Source organism: Schistocerca gregaria, chromosome 4 (assembly GCF_023897955.1).
Source record: "Schistocerca gregaria isolate iqSchGreg1 chromosome 4, iqSchGreg1.2, whole genome shotgun sequence".
Taxonomy (NCBI): Eukaryota; Metazoa; Arthropoda; class Insecta; order Orthoptera; family Acrididae; genus Schistocerca; species Schistocerca gregaria.
The window spans coordinates 442,182,846-442,203,346 of record NC_064923.1 but is presented as its reverse complement, the minus strand read 5'-3'; the positions used below and the strand labels follow the sequence as shown (position 1 = coordinate 442,203,346).

The 20,501-nt window shown below is 38.9% G+C and overlaps 1 protein-coding gene across 3 annotated transcripts in view; it reads left to right on the top strand.

Moving 5' to 3' along the window:
* Positions 1–20,501, top strand: part of LOC126365812 (arginine--tRNA ligase, cytoplasmic) — a 141,410-nt gene that overhangs the window by 113,262 nt on the left and 7,647 nt on the right. For all 3 annotated transcript variants that reach the window (XM_050008403.1, XM_050008402.1, XM_050008404.1), the window contains 3 exons: positions 2,167–2,332; positions 2,687–3,009; positions 5,419–5,560. In XM_050008403.1, coding sequence (XP_049864360.1) covers positions 2,167–2,332; positions 2,687–3,009; positions 5,419–5,560 — 631 coding nt within the window. The remainder of the gene's footprint in view (positions 1–2,166; positions 2,333–2,686; positions 3,010–5,418; positions 5,561–20,501) is intronic.

The following is a 20,501-nucleotide window of genomic DNA, read 5'->3' as shown; positions in this document are numbered from 1 at the left end:
AATGCAGAGTGATTGAACTATCATGTAGCTTTAGGGTTGGATGCAATGTACATGTTGATGTCATCAGCATGCACTACCACTCATTCCAAATTATCAGACCACCCAAAGGTATCACAAGCAGACTTTGATAATATTACTTATTACCTTATGCTGCCCAGTTAGCCATTTGATTGTATGGCCCATACTATAGTTGCCTAAAATAATACCAAAACTATTTTGGGACCTGGGCACCTCTTTGGCAAACAAAAATTGTGAGCTACCATTCATTATTGAACATCAATGCAGAGTCCAATATAAGTGTGACCATCACTGCTGCTTCTTGCTATGCAAATGGAAGTAAGACAACATTGTTTTTGTACTGTGGTAATAAAGCCCTGATTGATGGTTATTGTCAGAGTCCTAGCTGTCATTTGGCAAAACAGTGTGTAGTAAATGTCTGGCCAAACACACTTACTGTATATCATTATCCCACCAGTCTTGTGAAGAGTGGGCTGTATGGTGGGGATCTTGATGTTATTAGTAAGAAACTTGGGTCACATTTCATATGTTCATTCGCAGTACTTATTCTTGGTTGTTTTCAGTATTAGTTGAAGGTGCAATGGTAAGTCCAGTGCTCTGTGCATTTCACCCCTTTGTAGTGAGTGCTGGTAATACCTGCATTTGTTTCATACCTTTACAAAAAAATTTGTCAATTGTGTATTCTTGAATTGTCAAGTATTGCTCCTTTGGGATGTTACGGTTGTATGCTTACTAGGAATGTGCACCCAGATGTATATGTTTTGTGACATGTGGTCTAGGTCAGAAGAAGCTATTTTGTAATGAGGGCATCCAAGTTTGCCAGTTTGCACTCTTCCAACTGCAGTATCTCAATGATGTATCTGTGCCCGTGCCCCCCCCCCCCCCCCCCCCATGTGTTAAAGACATGGTTGCTGATCATTATCTGCTGTTTAGTGTCCGATATTGTCAAATTTGTTTGTGGCTCCTGATTTGCTTGGATAATATATATATTAGAATCCTCACTAGCTCTATTTGCTAAAGTGTTAGTCTGTCCTTGTTAATTGACAGCAATGAGATCTAATTCATGAATGTTTTATTAAGAACACAACATGCTAGGGAATGAACCTCAAGAAAACCTGTGTATAACAGTTGGGTGGTCATCATGTTCTGGTATCACATCCTCTGTGTAATTTATTCTTTGGTCTTGTCTCTTTAGCGTCCAGCACTTACTGTAAAATAGGACTACATTTATTTTACATTCTTATTAGCCAAAGACAAGGTAACAATCTCTATGCTTCAGTTAATTGTTTGCAATTAATTAGCCATTTTTCCCCCAGTCTACATCTCTTATTAACTACTTCACGCAGAATTAATTCATACATATGAAACATAGAACAGGACCACAAGGCAATGCAGTCTTAACTGTTTCAAAGACACTTATGTTTTTGATTGAATATTTTAATTGAATTGATGCTTCCCTAATTTTTCCAGTCAAACAGAAAAGATAATTTGTAACAATATCATGAAAAGAATAGTTGCTACTCTCCATTTATCGAAGACGCTAAGTCACAAATAGGCACAACAAAAAGTCTGCCAGAAAGTGAGCTTTGGGCCAACAAGGCTTTCGATGGAAATACACAACATACATACACACACTCACACAAACACAGCTCGCACGCACTTGACCACAGTCTCTGGCTGCCAAGTGAGTTGCATTTGTGTGTGTGTGTTTTATTTATTTCCAATGAAGGTGGCTGAAAGCTCACATTTGACAGTCTTTTTGTTGTGCCTATCCATAACTCAGCATCCCCGCTATATGGCAAGAAGAATCCTTTTCATAATATTGTTACATTCCAACTTGGATTTTCCAGAATAGATAATTTCTGTGGATCAGAAAGCAGGAGATTATGAGGTACATAAAAACTGATGGATTTATTGACTGAAATTTCTGTGCATTGTGGAAAAATAAAATAACTCACAGTTCTTAATTCCAGTGTTTACGGTTTAAGTTGTATTGATAAGCAGTTGACTACTCGACCTTGTGGTTGCAGATGCATATTACTTCTGTGGATGTAAGAAAGAATTGTTACATTTGAAACTGTAGTTAGTTTGGAATTTTGTATTTACATCTAAATCAATGGTCATACTAACTCAGTTCGTATATTTCAGGCAGGTCACTTCAAAGTGCTCTTCAGCTGTGCAAAACGTGTTGGTATTCTGAAACCAAATGTCCGTGTTGACCATGTGGGTTTTGGGCTCGTTCTTGGAGAAGATAAAAAGAAATTCAAGACTCGTTCTGGTGAAACAATACGGCTTGTAGAACTACTTGATGAAGGTAGACATGTTGTTCTGAAGGTGTTAGTACATTATAATTTCTAATATTATTTTTGAAATTTTGTATTAGTTTTTGCTGAGGAATACACTATGACTGTGAAGGTTCAACTAATTCCATAAATAATGTATAAATGAGTAGTTCGTCTTCTAATTGTGTTTGCATGTTTGTTCATTAATATATGCCTTCTTTAAATTAAAAGGAAGACTGTGCATTTTGTGCTACTGTTACTATAATTTATGTGCAAAAAACATAGACATTTTAAGGCTATTAATCAGTATTATATGCTTCAAATATAATGCATAAAAGGAATTAATACATGCCAACAGAAAATCATTTGTTATATTTTTTCTAAAGGTCTTCGCCGCTCTTTGGAAAAACTGAAAGAGAAGCAACGGGATCAGGTACTTACACAGGAGGAATTAGTTCAGGCCCAGGAAGCCGTAGCCTATGGTTGCATAAAATATGCTGACTTGTCACACAATAGAAATCATGACTATGTATTCTCATTTGACAAGATGTTAGAGGATCGTGGCAATACTGCTGTGTATTTGCTATATGCTCTGACTCGAATTCGATCCATAGCACGTACTGCTGGACTTGAGTCATCAAAAGTACGTGAAGCTGTTGGAACTGTACCTGTTTCGATCACTCATGAACGTGAATGGAAGCTTGCAAAGGTAAGTAGAAAATCTATCCTGCATCCATATGAAATTATTTTCTCTGAGCTGCCCTTGTACATGTTAAAAACTTTGTTTGATACAAGGCTTCGTATTAAAGTATGAGGGTGAACTCTTAACTGTTTATCAGGGACGTAAGTTGAGTATTCACTTGTAAGGTATGTGTGGTCTATGGTCAGGAGTTTCAGAAAAGGTATAAACTGTTACATGAAAATTCTGTCTTGGCACACCGCACAAAAACCATTAGCGGGTCGCTATTTGCCCACATCTGGTTGCTGGTATCTTATCATTGAGCAGTTTGATGAGAATATTTTAACATTTATTATGCCCCTTTGTATAGAAAAGTTGAGGTATAGTGTACTGAAAATGTAAATACTAGGAAGTTATGAATTACTGTTGTATTTAGGTTTACGATACCCCATCTGTCAAGTTTTAAGGTTGTAATACCTTGTAATATGTCAATGTCTGTCTAAAAATCTAAGTCTATTGGAGGCATTTGGTGTTGCTAATCATTTTGTTCAGATTGCAAGTGTGTAATGTTATAAGATTGCAATTTTTTTAGTTCTTTCAGTGAAAAATCCATTCAAATGCACTTAACAACTAAACTGATTGCCTATGTCACCATGTTGTGACAGAGTAGTAGATTAGTTACTGCCACTGAGATATTTTTCATCCTAAAAAGTTTTTTATATTTAATTTTCAATGAGATATTCCAAGTAATCACACTATTACAAATAAACTTTCTCGAAGAGTACAGTGTTAACTGAAGCAGTCTGTGCTCTGTAGGCAGAGCACCTGTAGAACTCCCACAGTCAGACCACAAAAGAAGTAGGTATATGACACAGTAATTAAAGTGAAATCGTTTTTAATGTGATGAAGAACCAATATGATGATGCGAGCAAAAATAAAAGTTTGAAAGTAAACAAGATTATGCTTGTATTTAGACACTTCACTGGTAAATACTGTGTAGGTGTAGGACTTGTAATAAGTACATTGCCTTTTGTTAAATTAGATTGCAACAGAATCGTGAAAATGACAGGAAAATCAAAAATACTTACTTAAAAAACCGAAGAATGTTGATTTTTGTTCTTACTCTAACCACAATCAGGATCATATAAACTGCAATTAAGTAGGAAATGATAGAAGAACTGTATTGAAAATTCCTAAATTAACACTATATTTAGTTTGGTGCAATCTTCCTTGGGTTAATATATTGACAATGTGTCTTGCAAAATATTACTATGGATGGTTGACAAGCACGTATACAAGGTTAAAATCTTTGTTAAGCTTTTGGACACTGTGCTCCCTCAGAGCGTGTTACATGACTGCACCAGTCTGGATACTGCCACTCTGCACTTCATCATATGCATTTGTACAGATACTTTACTCATTACTGTAAGCCTATAAACTAGGTTTAACTCCATATGAATTTGATCAGCTATACATTCTTTTGCACACACAACTCTGAATTACAGCAGATATTTCACAACTGGAGGGGCATCAATTTCCATAGTCATTGTAGTTTGCTGTCACTCAGTAAACACATATTGAATCAAAATGACAACTTCTGACTTTGCAAACAATCAAAATATGGTGCTGCATTCGTGTCACTTTGTTTGAGCAGCCAACATTGAAATACAAACAGATAATACTTACCTTGTAGATCTCTTTCTCTTTCCCTTTCCATGGGAACAGGCCTTGAAAGGGCCCAACAAGACCGGCTGACCACCATGTCATCCTCTGTCTGTAGGTGTCACTGTATATAGGTGAGGAGGAGCATTAGCCAGCACACGGCTCTCCCGGCCATTGTCACTTTTGTGATGAGAGCTGCTACTTCTCAATCAGATAGCACCCCAGTTGGCATCACAAGGGCTGAGTGCACCCGGCCTGCCAGCAATGCTCGGCAGACCTGGATGGTGACCCATCCAAGTGCTAGCCAAGTAGTAACAGTTCTTAATGTCAGTTATCTGATGTGGAACTTGTGTTATCACTGTGCAAAGGCCGTTGACACTTGTAAATAAGACTCGTATATTAAAGTAAATACTAACCTAGGCATTTGTCACTCCTCATTATCATCAAATGGAAATTTTGGTATTGAGTTTGTATGATAGTATTAAAGTTATCCAAATTATTACTGGAGTTTTTTTCCCACTGAGTGTAGGGTTTCGAAATATAGTCACATTTTGCAATTTCTTTGTAAGTACTTGTTTTATATCTTTCTCATAAGGTATGTGATAGGCATGTTTACCTGTTATGCTTAATTATTGTGTAATTTTTACCTTAAAAAAACTGAAATTTAGTAAGCATAATTAATCTAAAAATGTCTCCACTGTATGTACATTTTTATGCGGGTGTTCACTACGAAATTACTTAAGAAATGTGTTACAAATATTTATTTCTCTTTTGCAGGTGCTGCTTCGTCTGCCTGAGACTTTAGAAAAAATAACAAAAGATCTCTGTCTCCATCATTTATGTGAATATCTCTACGAAGTTAGCTGCACTTTTACTGATTTTTACGATGCTTGCTACTGTGTGGAAAAAGATTCTACAGGTAAGCATAAAATTCTTTAAATAGTAGTCTGTCTGTTCAGAATTTTGAGTAGGTTTCCTTTTTGTTATCGTTACCTTTTGTAACTATGATTTTTTTAATAAACATTGCAAAACACAAGAGTTGACTGAATTATTATTTTGCCTTTTTCTGTCCTGAGAGTACTGTGAATTGAGAGAAATAGTGAACATTTGCAGTATAGTTAGTACAAAAAGAGCAAAATAATAATTGATGTCAACCCAAATAAATGTGTAGTAGAATTAAACTGGTATTATACATATTACTGTCAGACTTATAATTGGTGTAAAAATCACCAGCAAACTTATTTCCTCCTAATTAATCACTTACTGCAGAAGAGCATGGCTAATCATGGTATGTGGTGTGAAATTGTCACAAGCACTGCAGAAAATGCATTGTTAGATGCAAGTGTGAATGTGGTCATGCTGAGCTAGACATGAATTTTTATGGAATGAAATGAAAGACTTTTGCATTGAGGAAGGAAGACTGAATGAGGCAACTCAAAACTTATTTTTGTGTGTTACTTATTTTTGTGTATTACAAATGGATGACATCAGTCAAATTTTTGAAACCTGTGCGATATACAGAAACACATTATAGACACAGAATGCTACACCACCAGTTATGGGCAGGCAGGAAGAATTGGGAAGGCAGTGGAAGTTGGAGGAACTTGGAGATTGAAGTTTAAGTCATTAACAAAAATTATTTCTTGAAAGAGACGAACAAAATGGTTTCAAAAAGTTAATCTGTGTTCAGCTCCTGAAGACCACACAGTGTTGAAGGATCCCCATGTCGTCATCTGCCATGTGGCATCATTTGGAGACAGTATACAGGAACATCCTTCCCCATGAACCATGGACCTTGCCGTTGGTGGGGAGGCTTGCATGTCTCAATGATACAGATGCCTGTACCGTAGGTGCAACCACAACAGGGGGGGGGGGGGGGGGGGGGTGGTATCTGTTGAGAGGCCAGACAAATGTGTGGTTCCTGAAGAGGGGCAGCAGTCTTTTCTGTAGTTGCAGGGGCAACAGTCTGGATGATTGAGTGACCTGGCCTTGCAACATTAACCAAAACGGCCTTGCTGTGCTGGTACTGCGAACGGCTGAAAGCAAGGAGAAACTGCGGCCGTAATTTTTCCCGAGGGCATGCTGCCTTACTGTATGGATAAATGATGATGGCGTTCTCTTGCGTAAAATATTCCGGAGGTAAAATAGTCCTTCATTTGGATCTCCGGGCGGGGACTACTCAAGAGGACGTCGTAATCAGGAAAAAGAAAACTGGCGTTCTATTGACCGGAGCGTGGAATGTCAGATCCCTTAAACGGGCAGGTAGATTAGAAAATTTAAAAAGGGAAATGGATAGGTTAAAGTTACATATAGTGGGAATTAGTGAAGTTCGGTGGCAGGAGGAACAAGACTTTTGGTGGTCAGGTTAATACAGGGTTATAAACACAAAATCAAATAGAGGTAATGCAGGAGTAGGTTTAATAATGAATAAAAAAAATAGGAGTGCGGGTAAGCAACTACAAACAGCATAGTGAACACATTATTGTGACCAAGATAGATACGAAGCCCATGCCTACTACAGTAGTACAAGTTTAAATGCCAACTAGCTCTGCAGATGATGAAGAAATTGAAGAAATGTACGATGAGAGAAATTATTCAGGTAGTGAAGGGAGATGAAAATTTAATAGTCATGGGTGACTGGAGTTCGGGAGTAGGAAAAGGGAGAGAAGGAAACATAGTAAGTGAATATGGATTGGGGCTAAGAAATGGAAGAGGAAGCTGCCTGGTAGAGTTTTGCACAGAGCATAACTTAATCATAGCTAACACTTGGTTCAAGAATCATGAAAGAAAGTTCTAAACATGGAAGAATCCTGGAGATAGTAGTAGGTATCAGATAGATTATATAATGTTAAGACAGAGATTTAGAAACCAGGTTTTAAATTGTAAGACATTTCCAGGGGCAGATGTGGACTCTGACCACAATCTATTGGTTATGAAATGCAGATTAAAACTGAAGAAACTGCAGAAAGGTGGGAATTTAAGGAGATGGGATCTGGATAAACTGGAAAAACCAGAGTTTGTACAGAGTTTCAGGGAGAGCATAAGGGAACAATTGACAGGAATGGGGGAAAGAAATACAGTAGAAGAAGAATGGGTAGCTCTGAGGGATGAAGTAGTGAAGGCAGCAGAGGATCAAGTAGGTAAAAAGACGAGGGCTAGTAGAACTCCTTGGGTAACAGAAGAAATATTGAACTTAATTGATGAAAGGAGAAAATATAAAAATGCAGTAAAAGAAGCAGGCAAAAAGGGATACAGACATCTCAAAAATGACATTGACAGGAAGTGCAAAATGGCTAAGCAGGGATGGCTAGAGGACAAATGTAAGGATGTAGAGGCTTATCTCACTAGGAGTAAGATAGATACTGCCTACAAGAAAATTAATGAGAAAAATTCGGAGTAGGTATTAAAATCCATGGAGAAGAAATAAAAACTTTGAGGTTCGCCGATGACATTGTAATTCTATCAGAGACAGCAAAGGACTTGGAAGGGCAGATGAACGGAATGGACAGTGTCTTGAAAGGAGGATACAAGATGAACACCAACAAAAGCAAAACGAGGATAATGGAATGTAGTTAAATTAAGTTGGGTGATGCTGAGGGAATTAGATTAGGAAATGAGACACTTAAAGTAGTAAAGGAGTTTTCTTATTTGGGGAGCAAAATAACTGATGATGGTCGAAGTAGAGAAGATATAAAATGTACACTGGCAATGGCAAGGAAAGCATTTCTGAAGAAGAGAAATTTGTTAACATCGAGTATCGATTTTAGTGTCAGGAAGTCGTTTCTGAAAGTGTTTGTATGGAGTGTAGCCATGTATGGAAGTGAAACATGGACGATAAATAGTTTGTACATGAAGATAATAGAAGCTTTCGAAATGTGGTGCTACAGAAGAATGCTGAAGATTAGATAGGTAGATCACATAACTAATGATGAAGTATTGAATAGAATTGGGGAGAAGAGGAGTATGTGGCACAACTTGACAAAAAGAAGGGACCGGTTAGTAGGACATGTTCTGAGGCATCACGGGATCACAAATTTAGCATTGGAGGGCAACGCGGAGGATAAAAATCATAGAAGGAGACCAAGAGAAAAATCATGACAATACTGGGAATTGAACCCGTGTCATCATAGCAGTCAGACTTTGTGATTGCCCAGCTAACAAGAAGTGAATTATTAGAGCAATCAGAGAATTGTAATAACTGCAGTAAAGGCACTTGTGAGTTCATGCTGTGCATGATGATGGTGGTGGTGATGATGATGATGATGATGAGGATATGAATGAGTGGATTAGGAATGGGGGGACAGAACAGAGAAAGGCAAGACAGGGGAAGAAGGGTTGGATTCAGGTTTCTTAAAGTTTCACTCATGGGACAGGTTGGAGATGGGTTTTCGACAGGGGCTAGGAGATTGAGGGAAAGAGTATTATGGTAGAATGATGTGTTTCAGTTGCAACTCCCATCTATGACAACATAGTTTTTTGATGTGGTTTTCTTGAATAAATGCTGTGCTTCACAAGAGCTCTTGCCACATCAGATTTGTAAACCTTGAGCTGTGATTAACTTCCTCTGTTGTCATTATCAGGAGATTTCAGTTGGTTGTTAGGTATTTTAGTTGACTGTTTTATGTCGTGTAGGCATTATGAAGTCACATGGGACTTGAAAACTTTTGTGTATGAGGAGTTGATGATGCCACATTGTGTAATTCCACTTTCAACTACATTCAGAATGTGAAAGGAAGAATGTACCATGTCAGATTTTGGCCTTGTGGAGAGGAACATGGCAAGTGAGATGCAGCATACATCACAAGGAGAGCTTTTATCGAGTCACATGGAGTTGAACTCCATATTTCATGCTTTTATGTTATAATGCACTTGATATGTATATAAGCATTTCAGAGCACCAGTACATTGAGAAGTCTAGAAAATGCTGGCTTTTCGGTGTAATTTGTTACAATAAAATGATAGGAAGCTACATATCAGTAATTGAAGGCTTCTTGTATGTGATGCATTATATATTGTAAATTGCATGCTACGAAAATATTCCATTTTATTGCTACAGCACGATGGTCATTTATCAAAAGCAAGTCATTTTTGGTACAATTTGTCATGGTTAAATATCAAATAATGACATCTGTTGTACAGCCTTGAGGTGTTTGTAGAGATTAGAGATTACATACCATGTAATGCAGACACTAGTGCCACTTTCAAACTGTGCCATAATCTATAACATCATGAACTGCGGAGGAAAAGGTATCAGACTCCTGTTTCACTAATGACAATACTCCTATCCCCCCATCCCCCAAAAAATCTGTGACTTTTGTATTAATTTAACCCTGTAATGCCTGAATAAATGAAAGATAACAATTAACCATCATGGTGCTTTAGAGGTATGCAAAACATTCAGTAGAATGCAGCACTTGTCGAAAGTGTTGGTAGCTTCGTGAAGAATCAGCATCTACCGGCACTGGCATTCAAAGACAGTTAACCTAATAATTATTAGCATAGCATTGGTATAAAGCGAATTCATGACACTCAGCATTAAGGTGTTAATAGACGTTTGATCTGAAATAGTCAAAGTTATTTATTGTAAATAATGTACTTGCTGCAATTTTTGTTGCATAGGCTTATGACTGGAATACTTACCCAGTGGTCAGAAATCGTAATGTGATTGGCAGCCTACGTCAGAAAGCAAACACAAGTTACCCACTGAATTTTTTTGTTGTTGTGAAACTTTGTGTAAAAGACGTGTATCTATCTCTGTATTGTGACTGTCTCATGTTTGTATCTTGCTGGTATATGTGATTTTCAGTTGTGATGTATGATGCCAAAAAGCTTTTGTTATATTCTAATGAAATTACGAAATGAATCTCAATTTTCTAATCTGTATACATTACTTCAGAGTGATAGCGGTTGATACAACATCGTGAATATGGGTATTATGCATGTGGAAACTGACATTAGACATTATACTTCAATTTTTTTAAAATGTGATGCAGATTTAATTGAGTTCATGAATAAGCATACTAGTACATATCTCAGATCATTGTGCAGGATAGGTAGTATTTCTTTACCAGCAATTCGCTGTTTAAGCCATCAACGAGTCCAGAATCTTCTTCATAATTTTCTGAGTCTCTCTTCGATGATTATTAACAGAGTTAACACAGCTATTTTAAGCATGCCCGTTTTTTGTGAACGTTCCGTGTGCAAGTTGCAAGCAACTACCGCTGAAGAGTGCTGCAGTCAACATGACATGTAGTAGGTCATTTCAAAGTGTACAAATGCCATGATGGGTAATACATCTCGCTTGCTTTGCAATGAGAAACATGTCTCATGTGAAATAGCTTGCTGGAAGTTAGGTCGATGTTTGTGATTGAAGAACATTGGTAGCGATGCTGATTTTGGTAGATGGTGGATGTCATAGCTGGTTTCTCTGTTGCCTTTCAACATCAAGCGCCCATTTCCATGCAGCACTAATGGTATAGTCCCTGTTTTGCACAAATTTTTACACATTGTCATAACAGTGGATTCTTTGATGACTGAATCTCAGTGAGTGTATGCATAGGATAATAGTTCCGTTTCATCAAACATAATCGTATGTTAAACAATGGAAACTCTAGGTAGGAATATCAACAATGTTGGAAAATATAGATTGCTATTTATCGTAAAGAAGACACATTAAGTTGCAGACAGACACAATTAAAAGACACTTACATAAAGCTTCCAGCCACAGCCCTCATCAGCAAAAGAGAAAAATATACCATCATACGCACAAGTGAGCACTGCTCATGCACACATGACTGCCACCTCCAGCATCTCGGGCTGGAATGCCAATTTGTTCATAAGGCTGTTTGCAGGGTATATACGACCTGGGAGATCCGGGAAAAACCAGGGAATTTTTTCATCTGGGAGGAAACTGGGAAAAAACCGGGAATGTTTTAGAATTCTAGGAATTTTGCATTGTTTTAGTTTTCAATTAAAAATTCGGTAATTTTGACTGGTAAGAACTGATACTCTAACAAAGAATTTTACTTTAGCCCACTACTGCAGAATAATACTGCAGCAATAATACATAAACAACGGAAAGAAAACCAAAATAAAATTAACTTGCAAATGAAATGCGCCATTTCCAACAACAAACGACAGTGCACACACAAGTGCCTGTCAACATCAAAATGTGTCAAAGGCTGTAGGACGAAGACTATGCTATACTTCATAACAGTAAATGGCTTCTGATGACTGTGAAGTCACAACGGTTTGCATTAGGTTCATTTGAGCAGTTGCCAGCGGGCTCGTGTGTATGCGCAGTTGATTTGCATGTGAGCAGAACCTGCTTCCCCTTATGGCTATTTGAAGTACAGCTGTTAGCTGTATCAGCAGTAGCAACAAGCAGTCAAACACAGTAGGAAAAATTCTTCTGTCAATTCCGAGCTGCCTAATTCACACATGCACAGAGCAGTAGTAGCAGTGGAGAGGACGGTAGTCTCCACGTGACCTGTGTTTAGGTTTAGTGATTCTGCTGTTTCTTCTTCCTTTACAACTCTCACGCCAAATGAAAACAAAACCAATTTATGTGGCCGAGAGCTAGCAAGTGAATTAAAATAGTCATATAATTATGAAAGACTGAAATGTTATTAGTTTTAGTTTCCTGGTTTTATTTTAATTCCAGGTTTTTGGCAGTCAAGCATTAATTGCCTTTAACAGTACTGAAATTATTTTTGTCGATTTGATAAAGAAAATTGGCTTTTATTAATCTTTTCCGCAGAGGCAGTCAATTTATTTTAAACAAAGCGTTTTATTCCAAGGTACTGGCTAGTGTCAACTGTTTACTGAATTGCGAGTGCCCATTTTTATCCCCTGGAACCTATGGCATTAAGCCATAGTGAAGAACCAAACATTAGATACTGATACTCCCAAGAAAATTAGCACCTCAAAAACCACACTGAAAAGCTTAACATCAGGTTGGGGCCTATTTCTTTGGAAATCTTGACATACGAATGTGCACTTTCTGCCAGTTATGCATTTTAGTCTGGTTTACGAAATTCTGATGCTCTTGGAGTACCCTTTGATGTTCTGTTTCGTTTAAGACATAATGTAAGCTCTCTTAACACTTAATAGGTACAAATATGTTGGCTTCCTACGTCATCGTAGCTGTGCATGCGCAGTAACGCCGTTTTCTGGTGCTCTCTGACAACTACTGAAATGAAATCTAACAGGCGACGGGAAAATACTGCGAATGGTGGTTGAAAATCGTTACTTTCAAAGTAAATTTCATTTTATGCAAGATAAATTATGTTACGTGTGCGAATGTGCTTTTAATTTCTTAATTCTCAGAGCATTTGATTCTCATTTAAAGTTTAACACTGTGATGGCCAACCACTTAGCAGAATTTCTTGCCTAGACATTTCTGTATTGTTTTAAAATTTACTGGCACATTTGTGTGATGTATATTACTGTAACACGTGTAAAAAAGACCAGTATTGTATGTGAAAGCTTTTCTTTTAGCTGCACAATGTGTATTAATTTAAACCATTAACTTTTAATATTTATGTGTTCGCACTACTGAACAGTGATGTTGGTTGCTGTTGGCTGCCTACGTCACGTGTCATATGCTCTGAAGATCTGCGATCATTGGCTGGCGAGATCATGTGACGTCAGCTATGGTTGGCTTACTAAAGCGCATCGCAGTCTCGATTTCAGTGTTTTGGAAACTAACATGCTGTGTTTGCTGGAATTCAAATATACAGGATGGCCCATTGATCGTGACTGGGCCAGACGTCTCACAAAATAAGTGTCAAACGAAAAAACTACAAAGAACGAAACTTGTCTAGCTTGAAGGCGGAAACCAGATGGCGCTATGGTTGGCCCGCTAGATGGCACTGCCATAGGTCAAACGGATATCAACAGAGTCTTTTTAAAATAGGAACCCCCATTTTTTATTATGTATTTGAGTAGTACATAAAGAAATATGAATGTTTTAGTTGGACCACTTTTTTTGCTTTCTGATAGATGGCACTGTAATAGCCACAAACATATGGATCACAATTTTAGACGAACAGTTGGTAAGTTTTTTAAATTAAAATAAAGAATGTAGGTACGTTTGAACATTTTATTTCAGTTGTTCCAATGTGATACATGTAACTTTGTGAACTTATCATTTCTGAGAACGCATGCTGTTACAGCGTGATTACCTATAAATACCACATTAATGTAATAAATGCTCAAAATGATGTCCGTCAACCTCATGGCATTTCGCAGTACATGTAATGACATTCCTCTCAACAGCGAGTAGTTCGCCTTCCGTAATATTCACACATGCATTGACCTAGGGCTGACACATGTTTTCAGGTGTTGTCTGTGGACCACGATACCGAATATCCAACTTCCCCCCACAGAAAGAAATCCCGGGATGTCAGATCTGGTGAACGTGCGGGCCATGGTATGGTGCTCCGACGACCAATCCACCTGTCATGACATATGCTATTCAATACCACTTCAACCGCACGCGAGCTATGTGCCGGACATCAATCATGTTGGCAGTACATCGCCATTCTGTTATGCAACAAAACATCTTGTAGTAACATCGGTAGAACATTACGTAGGAAATCAGCATATATTGCACCATTTAGATTGCCATGGGGGCCAATTATCCTTCCTCCCATAACGCCGCACATACATTAACCCACCAAGGTTGCTCATGTTCCACTTGTTGCAGCCATCGTGGATTTTCCGTTGCGCAATAGTGCATATTATGCTGGTTTATGTCACCACTGTCGACGAATTCTTCGTCGCCAGATAGAATGCGTGCAAAAAATCTGTCATTGTGTCGTAATTTCTCTTGTGCTCGGTGGCAGAACAGTACACGACGTTCAAAGTCATTGTCATGCAATTCCTGGTGCATAGAAATATGGTATGGGTGCAGTCAATGTTGGAATAGCATTCTCAACATTTTTGAGATTCCCTATTCTCATGCGGAATAGCCGCGACAGCAGCTGAAACACCTACTTGCGCATCATCATTTGTTGCAGGTCGTGCCCGTTGGGCATTTTGGTCACAATAATCATACATCAACACAATATCAACCTTTTACACAATTGGTAAACGGTCCATTTTAACAAGGGTAATGTATCACAAAGCAAATACTGTTTGCACTGGTGGAATGTTACGTGACACCACGTACTTATATGTTTGTGATTATTACAGCGCCATCTACCACACAGCAAAAAAAGTGGTCCAGTTAAAACATTCATATTACACGAATATGTAATAAAAATGGGGGTTCCTATTTTTAAAAAAAGTAGTTGATATGTGTTTGACCTATGGCAGCATCATCTAGGGGGCCGATCATAGCGCCATCTGGTTTCCCCCTTCAATCTAGACGAGTTTTGTTCTTTGTAGCTTTTCATTTGATGCTTATTTCATGAGATATTTGGCTTGGTCAGTATCAATGGGCCACCCTGTATACTTTAGCAATACAAGTATATGCAGCATACATGCTGCTACACATGAAACATCTTTCCAAAATGAGTCTTGGTCCAACGATGTTCCAGTGCCTTGATCCCATCTCGAAAATGAGTTTCTTCCAGGCCTGCAAAAGAATTGTTGACTCCGGCTATCAGAAAAATTTTCAGTTTTGGGAAGAGATGGAATTCTGACAGTGGCATATTAGGCGAATAAGGCAGATCTGGCAACAATTCATATCTTAGTTCATGTAATTTTGCCATGGCATGGTTAGCATACTATCCTCCAGTAATTGTTTTCCTAGTGGGGAGTTAATCTACAAACAGAATCCCCTATGCATCCCAGAACACTGATGCCTTCCCACCGAAGGAATTGTCTTTGATGGTGGAGAAAGAATCAGCATGTTTCCACTGCTTTGACTGTTGTTTTGTCTCTGGGGTGTAGTAGCGCACTGAAGTTCCATCCGTGGTCACAAACTGGCACAAAAAATCTTGTTTGTTTCTCCTAAAAAAGGCCAAACATTGTTCTGATATGTCCATTCTCATGTGTTTTTGATCCAGCGTCAAGAGTCGCAGCACCCATCTTGCAAATTATTTTTTCATTTCTAATTCTTCAGTTAAAATGTGATATACCCTTTCAGATGACATCTGGCAAGTCTGAGGAATTTCAGACACTTTCAGTCGGCGATCCTCCGTGACTATTTTGTGCACTTTTGCAATGATTTCTGGAATAGTGAGACATCTTGGCTGACCACTTCCCAGATCATCATCTAAGCTCTCCTGACCAAATTGAAATTCATTTGTCCACTTGGCAAAAGTTGAATATGAAGGAGCAGACTCACTCCCAGTGAATTCTGGAAATTGGCATGAATGTCCTTTGCTATCATACCTTTCTTTCCGAAGTATGGAATTCATAAAATACCTCATGAATGTAGTACCTTTTTTATCCTGTGTGGTGTGGATAGAAATTGTTTATCGTCAGTTGCTCCAGTGGGCACACCGAATCACAGGAAATCAAACACATGTTCCTATAGGTCCACAGTAAACTGAGTTCGCAATGTGAAGAAAGCACTGTCAAGTCATCGGGACATAGTGAAGTCAGCATAGCTTTAAAACAGTTCCAAATTGGTAACCACTCGAGGCCAAAAACAAACCAACAAGAAGCCCTGATCGGTGGGATCGACTTTTTGGAAACCATCTGTACAGTGATGTGGCTTAAGATTCCAGGTGTCATACCCTGCAGCCACTCACTCTGGTGTGCCATTGTTTGTGACTTTTTGACAAAAAAATATTTTAGAGTTTTATGTGACGCTTATTACCTTTAAGAAAGTACTGATGTGTACGTTGGTTCTGTGGCATCATAGAGAAGGTATGGGCCTCTTATGCAGAAGGGTGTGGGTTTAAATCTCATTTGGTGCTTAACTTTATTTTTATTTTTAAATCTTTATCGAAACAATTTTGATCATTATTTTTATTCAGTTAAATGGTTTAAATGTAATTTTTGGTTCTATTCCTTTGTCACATCACCTTACTTGCAGTATGAACTTTTTTATTTGTTCTCATTTTTTCTTTGCATCATTCTTTTCCCTCTCAGAATTTTTGTGAATGTGAATTTAATTATATTTATTTATCCACTGTAATATATATATAAATTTGAAAATTCTGATCTACTGCTTCAAAAACAAAAGGCAAAATAATCTATTTTTGTTGACTGTGCAATGATGTCAGAAATATATTTTTCGTTGCGAGATGTGGTTTTTTGGGGATGGTAATTGTCGTACGAACACTTAAAACAAAAATTCTTATTGCACTATGGACGAAATAATGCAGGTGAAGATCTAAATAAAAGTAACATGAAATTGAAGCAAAACGAGTAATAGAAACATTGACTTCGCTAACATGGACGAAAAAGTAGGAAGATGAAAGGAAATAAATTAAATCAAAATTAATACATAAGATTAATTAAAATTGCGTGAATGAAGTTTTTAAGTGGAAAAAGGATGATACAGAGAAAAATAAAAGCAATTGAAAAAAGGTGATACGATAATTAAAATGATGTGACAAAAGAGTAAACAGAAAATACATTTAAACCAATTATTCAATAAAAATAATGGTCAAAGTCATTTCAGTAAAGATTTAAAAATAATAAAATAAAATTAAAGCATCTGATGATATTTGAACTGACTACATTCTTCATGTTAAGGCTGTTCCCAAATCCATTGCACTACACGATCAATCTATACATCAGTACTTTTTTTAAAGCTAATAAATATCACAGAAAATTATAATTTTTTTCATCAACTACTTTCAAATGAGTGCCCAATAGGCTGAGTGGCTGCAGGGTGTGGTACCTGTGATCTTAAACTACATCACTGCATAGACATTTTTCAAAAGTTGATCCGATCTCTGCAGACCTCTCCTTGTAAGTCAGCAAGGAATGATCGTGCCGCAAGCCTGGGCCACAGGCTCAGTGGCAAATAGTCGCCTCCGGATGGTGCCATATGGCATGCAGCTGCTGTTTTGCAGCTTTAGCAACTTTGATATGTTCACATCTGCGGTAGGCAGAAAATCCACTGTTGGATACAAAACTTCTCTCCCCCATTAACTTGCTTGTAAGGCTGGAGACGGCCTGTGTCAAGGATGAAGAGAGGGCAAAACTTGAATCCCTGCCAAAGGCTCGAGCTGCACATCCTCCACAGCCAGAGTGAGTGGGAGACAGCACCATCTGCATGGATTGAGGCCTAGTAATGTTCTGTGGGGAGTAATGTCCTCTGGGGCATAACTTGGGTCAGTCCAAAGGGAGTGGCCATCGTATGTGATGTGGGTGGTGCCAATGGTTCGGCCTCCATTGGCACCTCACCCCAAAAACTTGCACAATCCCATGATCATTCAGAGTGGACGGCTCTGGCAGTAGGGACAGCAGCTGTGCAAAGTGTGCTGGGAGGGAAGAGAACCTCCATTGGCTCCGTTGCTTGTCAGCATCTACTTCCCTATGATACCTTACATTGGGCGGAGGGTATGAAAGAGCAGGCCCAGAGGTTAGTAAAGTTCTGTGACTACAGTTTTGTGATAAGTCTAGTCGTACTGCCCTATCTGTGTCTGAGGAGGATTCCGAGCTGGCAAGTCATGCTGTGGGTGGAGTTAATTGCTGTGACAGACCACCTCAAACATCTGTTGCCACCTATTGTCAACCGTGACACCTAGGGTGACTTGGGATTTCAGCTGAATGTGCAGGCCCACACGTAAGAGGGGGTGGGGGGGGGGGGGGTGCAAGGGGGCAGAGTCTGCACCACCAGATGAGATTAAACAGGGCATGTGTTCAGCACCTGTGCAAAATCTCAGCTGGGCTACATCCATTGACAGGAGTGGACCGGTACGTGGCCAGGAAGCTGGTGAGTGTATCCCTTAAGTTTGCCAGTATCAAGATTTTTTTTCCTCTGTGTCTATAACATCCTGACCAACTGCTCAGCTTCCAAATTGGATGCCGGATGAACAGGATGGTGGTCAGGTGCTCAACACCATTACATCTATGAAAATCCATAAAAACTGTAAAATGTGGGCTGTTGTTGGAAACAGATGTAACTGGGGCCCCATTCTTTAGCAAAGATAGTAAATGAGGCATGGGACTTGGCCCCAGAGGATGTTTGAGACATCTGCACTACATACAAAAAATTTGAAAGGGTGTCAGTGCCAACAATCAAGCCAGTCCTTGGAAAAGGGCAGTTAAATCCAAGTCTGCTCTTTGCCATGGGTGGTAAGGGTGGAGCCATGAGTTAAAATGCTGTGCTGGGGCTAATTGGTTTTGCGCATCATCATAGCAGTTGCAAACGGTATGTTCTGCGCCATTGATTTTGTTTGCCACATTCCTCAGTATGCAGTGCGTAGGATGTGCAATATGTAGGGGCAGAACATAGTAGGGACAAGCACCCAACATGTTGCATTGTCCATGGCTAAAAAAATGACTCTTTCCATAACATTAATTCTGTGCCAGAGGGTAGATAAAACAGAGACCCACTCTTGGTCTGCGTCTTCAGGCAAATGTTCAGGCCAGCCACGCCGCAACGTGAACAACATCCTGTAAAGAAGCAGGTCTCGGCTCATCTCCGCTGCTACATTGCCCACTGTAATGGGAAACTCATCAAGGGCATGCTGCTGGTTTATGTCTTAAGATAAAACACAGCATTTCTTGTTGGTCAAAATCGGCATGATGGCTATGTGGCAAACAAGACACAGCATTGCCATTATAATGCTGCATGGTATTTCTGTAATGGATATCATTAGTGTAGTTACCGAGAAACAGTGCCCATTGCTGCAGCCATTGTGCCATTTTGTGCGGTAGTTTTGCATGGGAGCGAACCAGCAATAGCAGGGGCTTGTGGTCTGTAATCAGATGAAGCTTGGTACCATAGAGATAGACATGGCACCTTCGGACACCGTAGTTGATGGCTAGTGCTTCTTTTTCAATCATTGAATAATTTTGTTGTGCTAAGTTCAATGTCTTATATGCAAATGTGAATACGTTGTTCCTCGCTGTTGGCAAATTTGTGTGACAGGACGGCATCAACACCAGAATCAGATACATCTCTGGTCATTGTTAACTGTCTGCCTGGCTGGAACATAGCCAAACAAAGCCTGACCCAAGACATTTTCTGAGGTGCGCAAATGCTGGTTAACATGCATCTGACCACTTAAATGGAGCACCCTTTTTATGTAACTGGTTAAACAGGTGGGAAATATGAGCAGCATTAAGAATGAACTTGGCATAATAATTGACATGTGCCCAGAAAAGATTGCAAGTCTCTAAGATTCTTAGCCACCAGTACATTAATAATGGTAGTCACATGGTCTTGTGTGGGTATAAGCCTGTTTTTATTTAACATAGGTTCCAAGAACAGGGTGTGACATTTACATCTGGGCGGATGAAACATTTTATTAAAACAAATGTACTAAAACAAAATACAAAAGAAAATGAAAATCCTTTTACACATAAGTAGTAGTATCTTTCAAGAGTAACATTACTCTGTGTAACTCCCTTCAGTCGCACTGATCACCTCCAATCTTGTCCTGAAGTGATTGCACACACTCCTTAAAACAGCACTGCCCAGATTCGCAAATGCTGCTTCGATAGCAGTGCGCAGAGATGCGACATTAGGGTGCCTCGTCTTATTGGTAACTGTTTTGAGTACAGTCTAGTCATAGTCAAGAGGGTACAAATCTGGGCTGTTCAGGGGCCAGAACTCCTTTGACTAAAACATGTCAGTGTCAAACGAGAGCCAGTTCTGGACTAAATGGCTCATATGAGGTCCTCCTCTGCCATCTGACACATTGTTTGCTCACTGACATTCAATACTAACACCAGTTTCGTCAGTGATTGCCCTGAGTCCTTCGAAATCAGTGGGTGAGCGT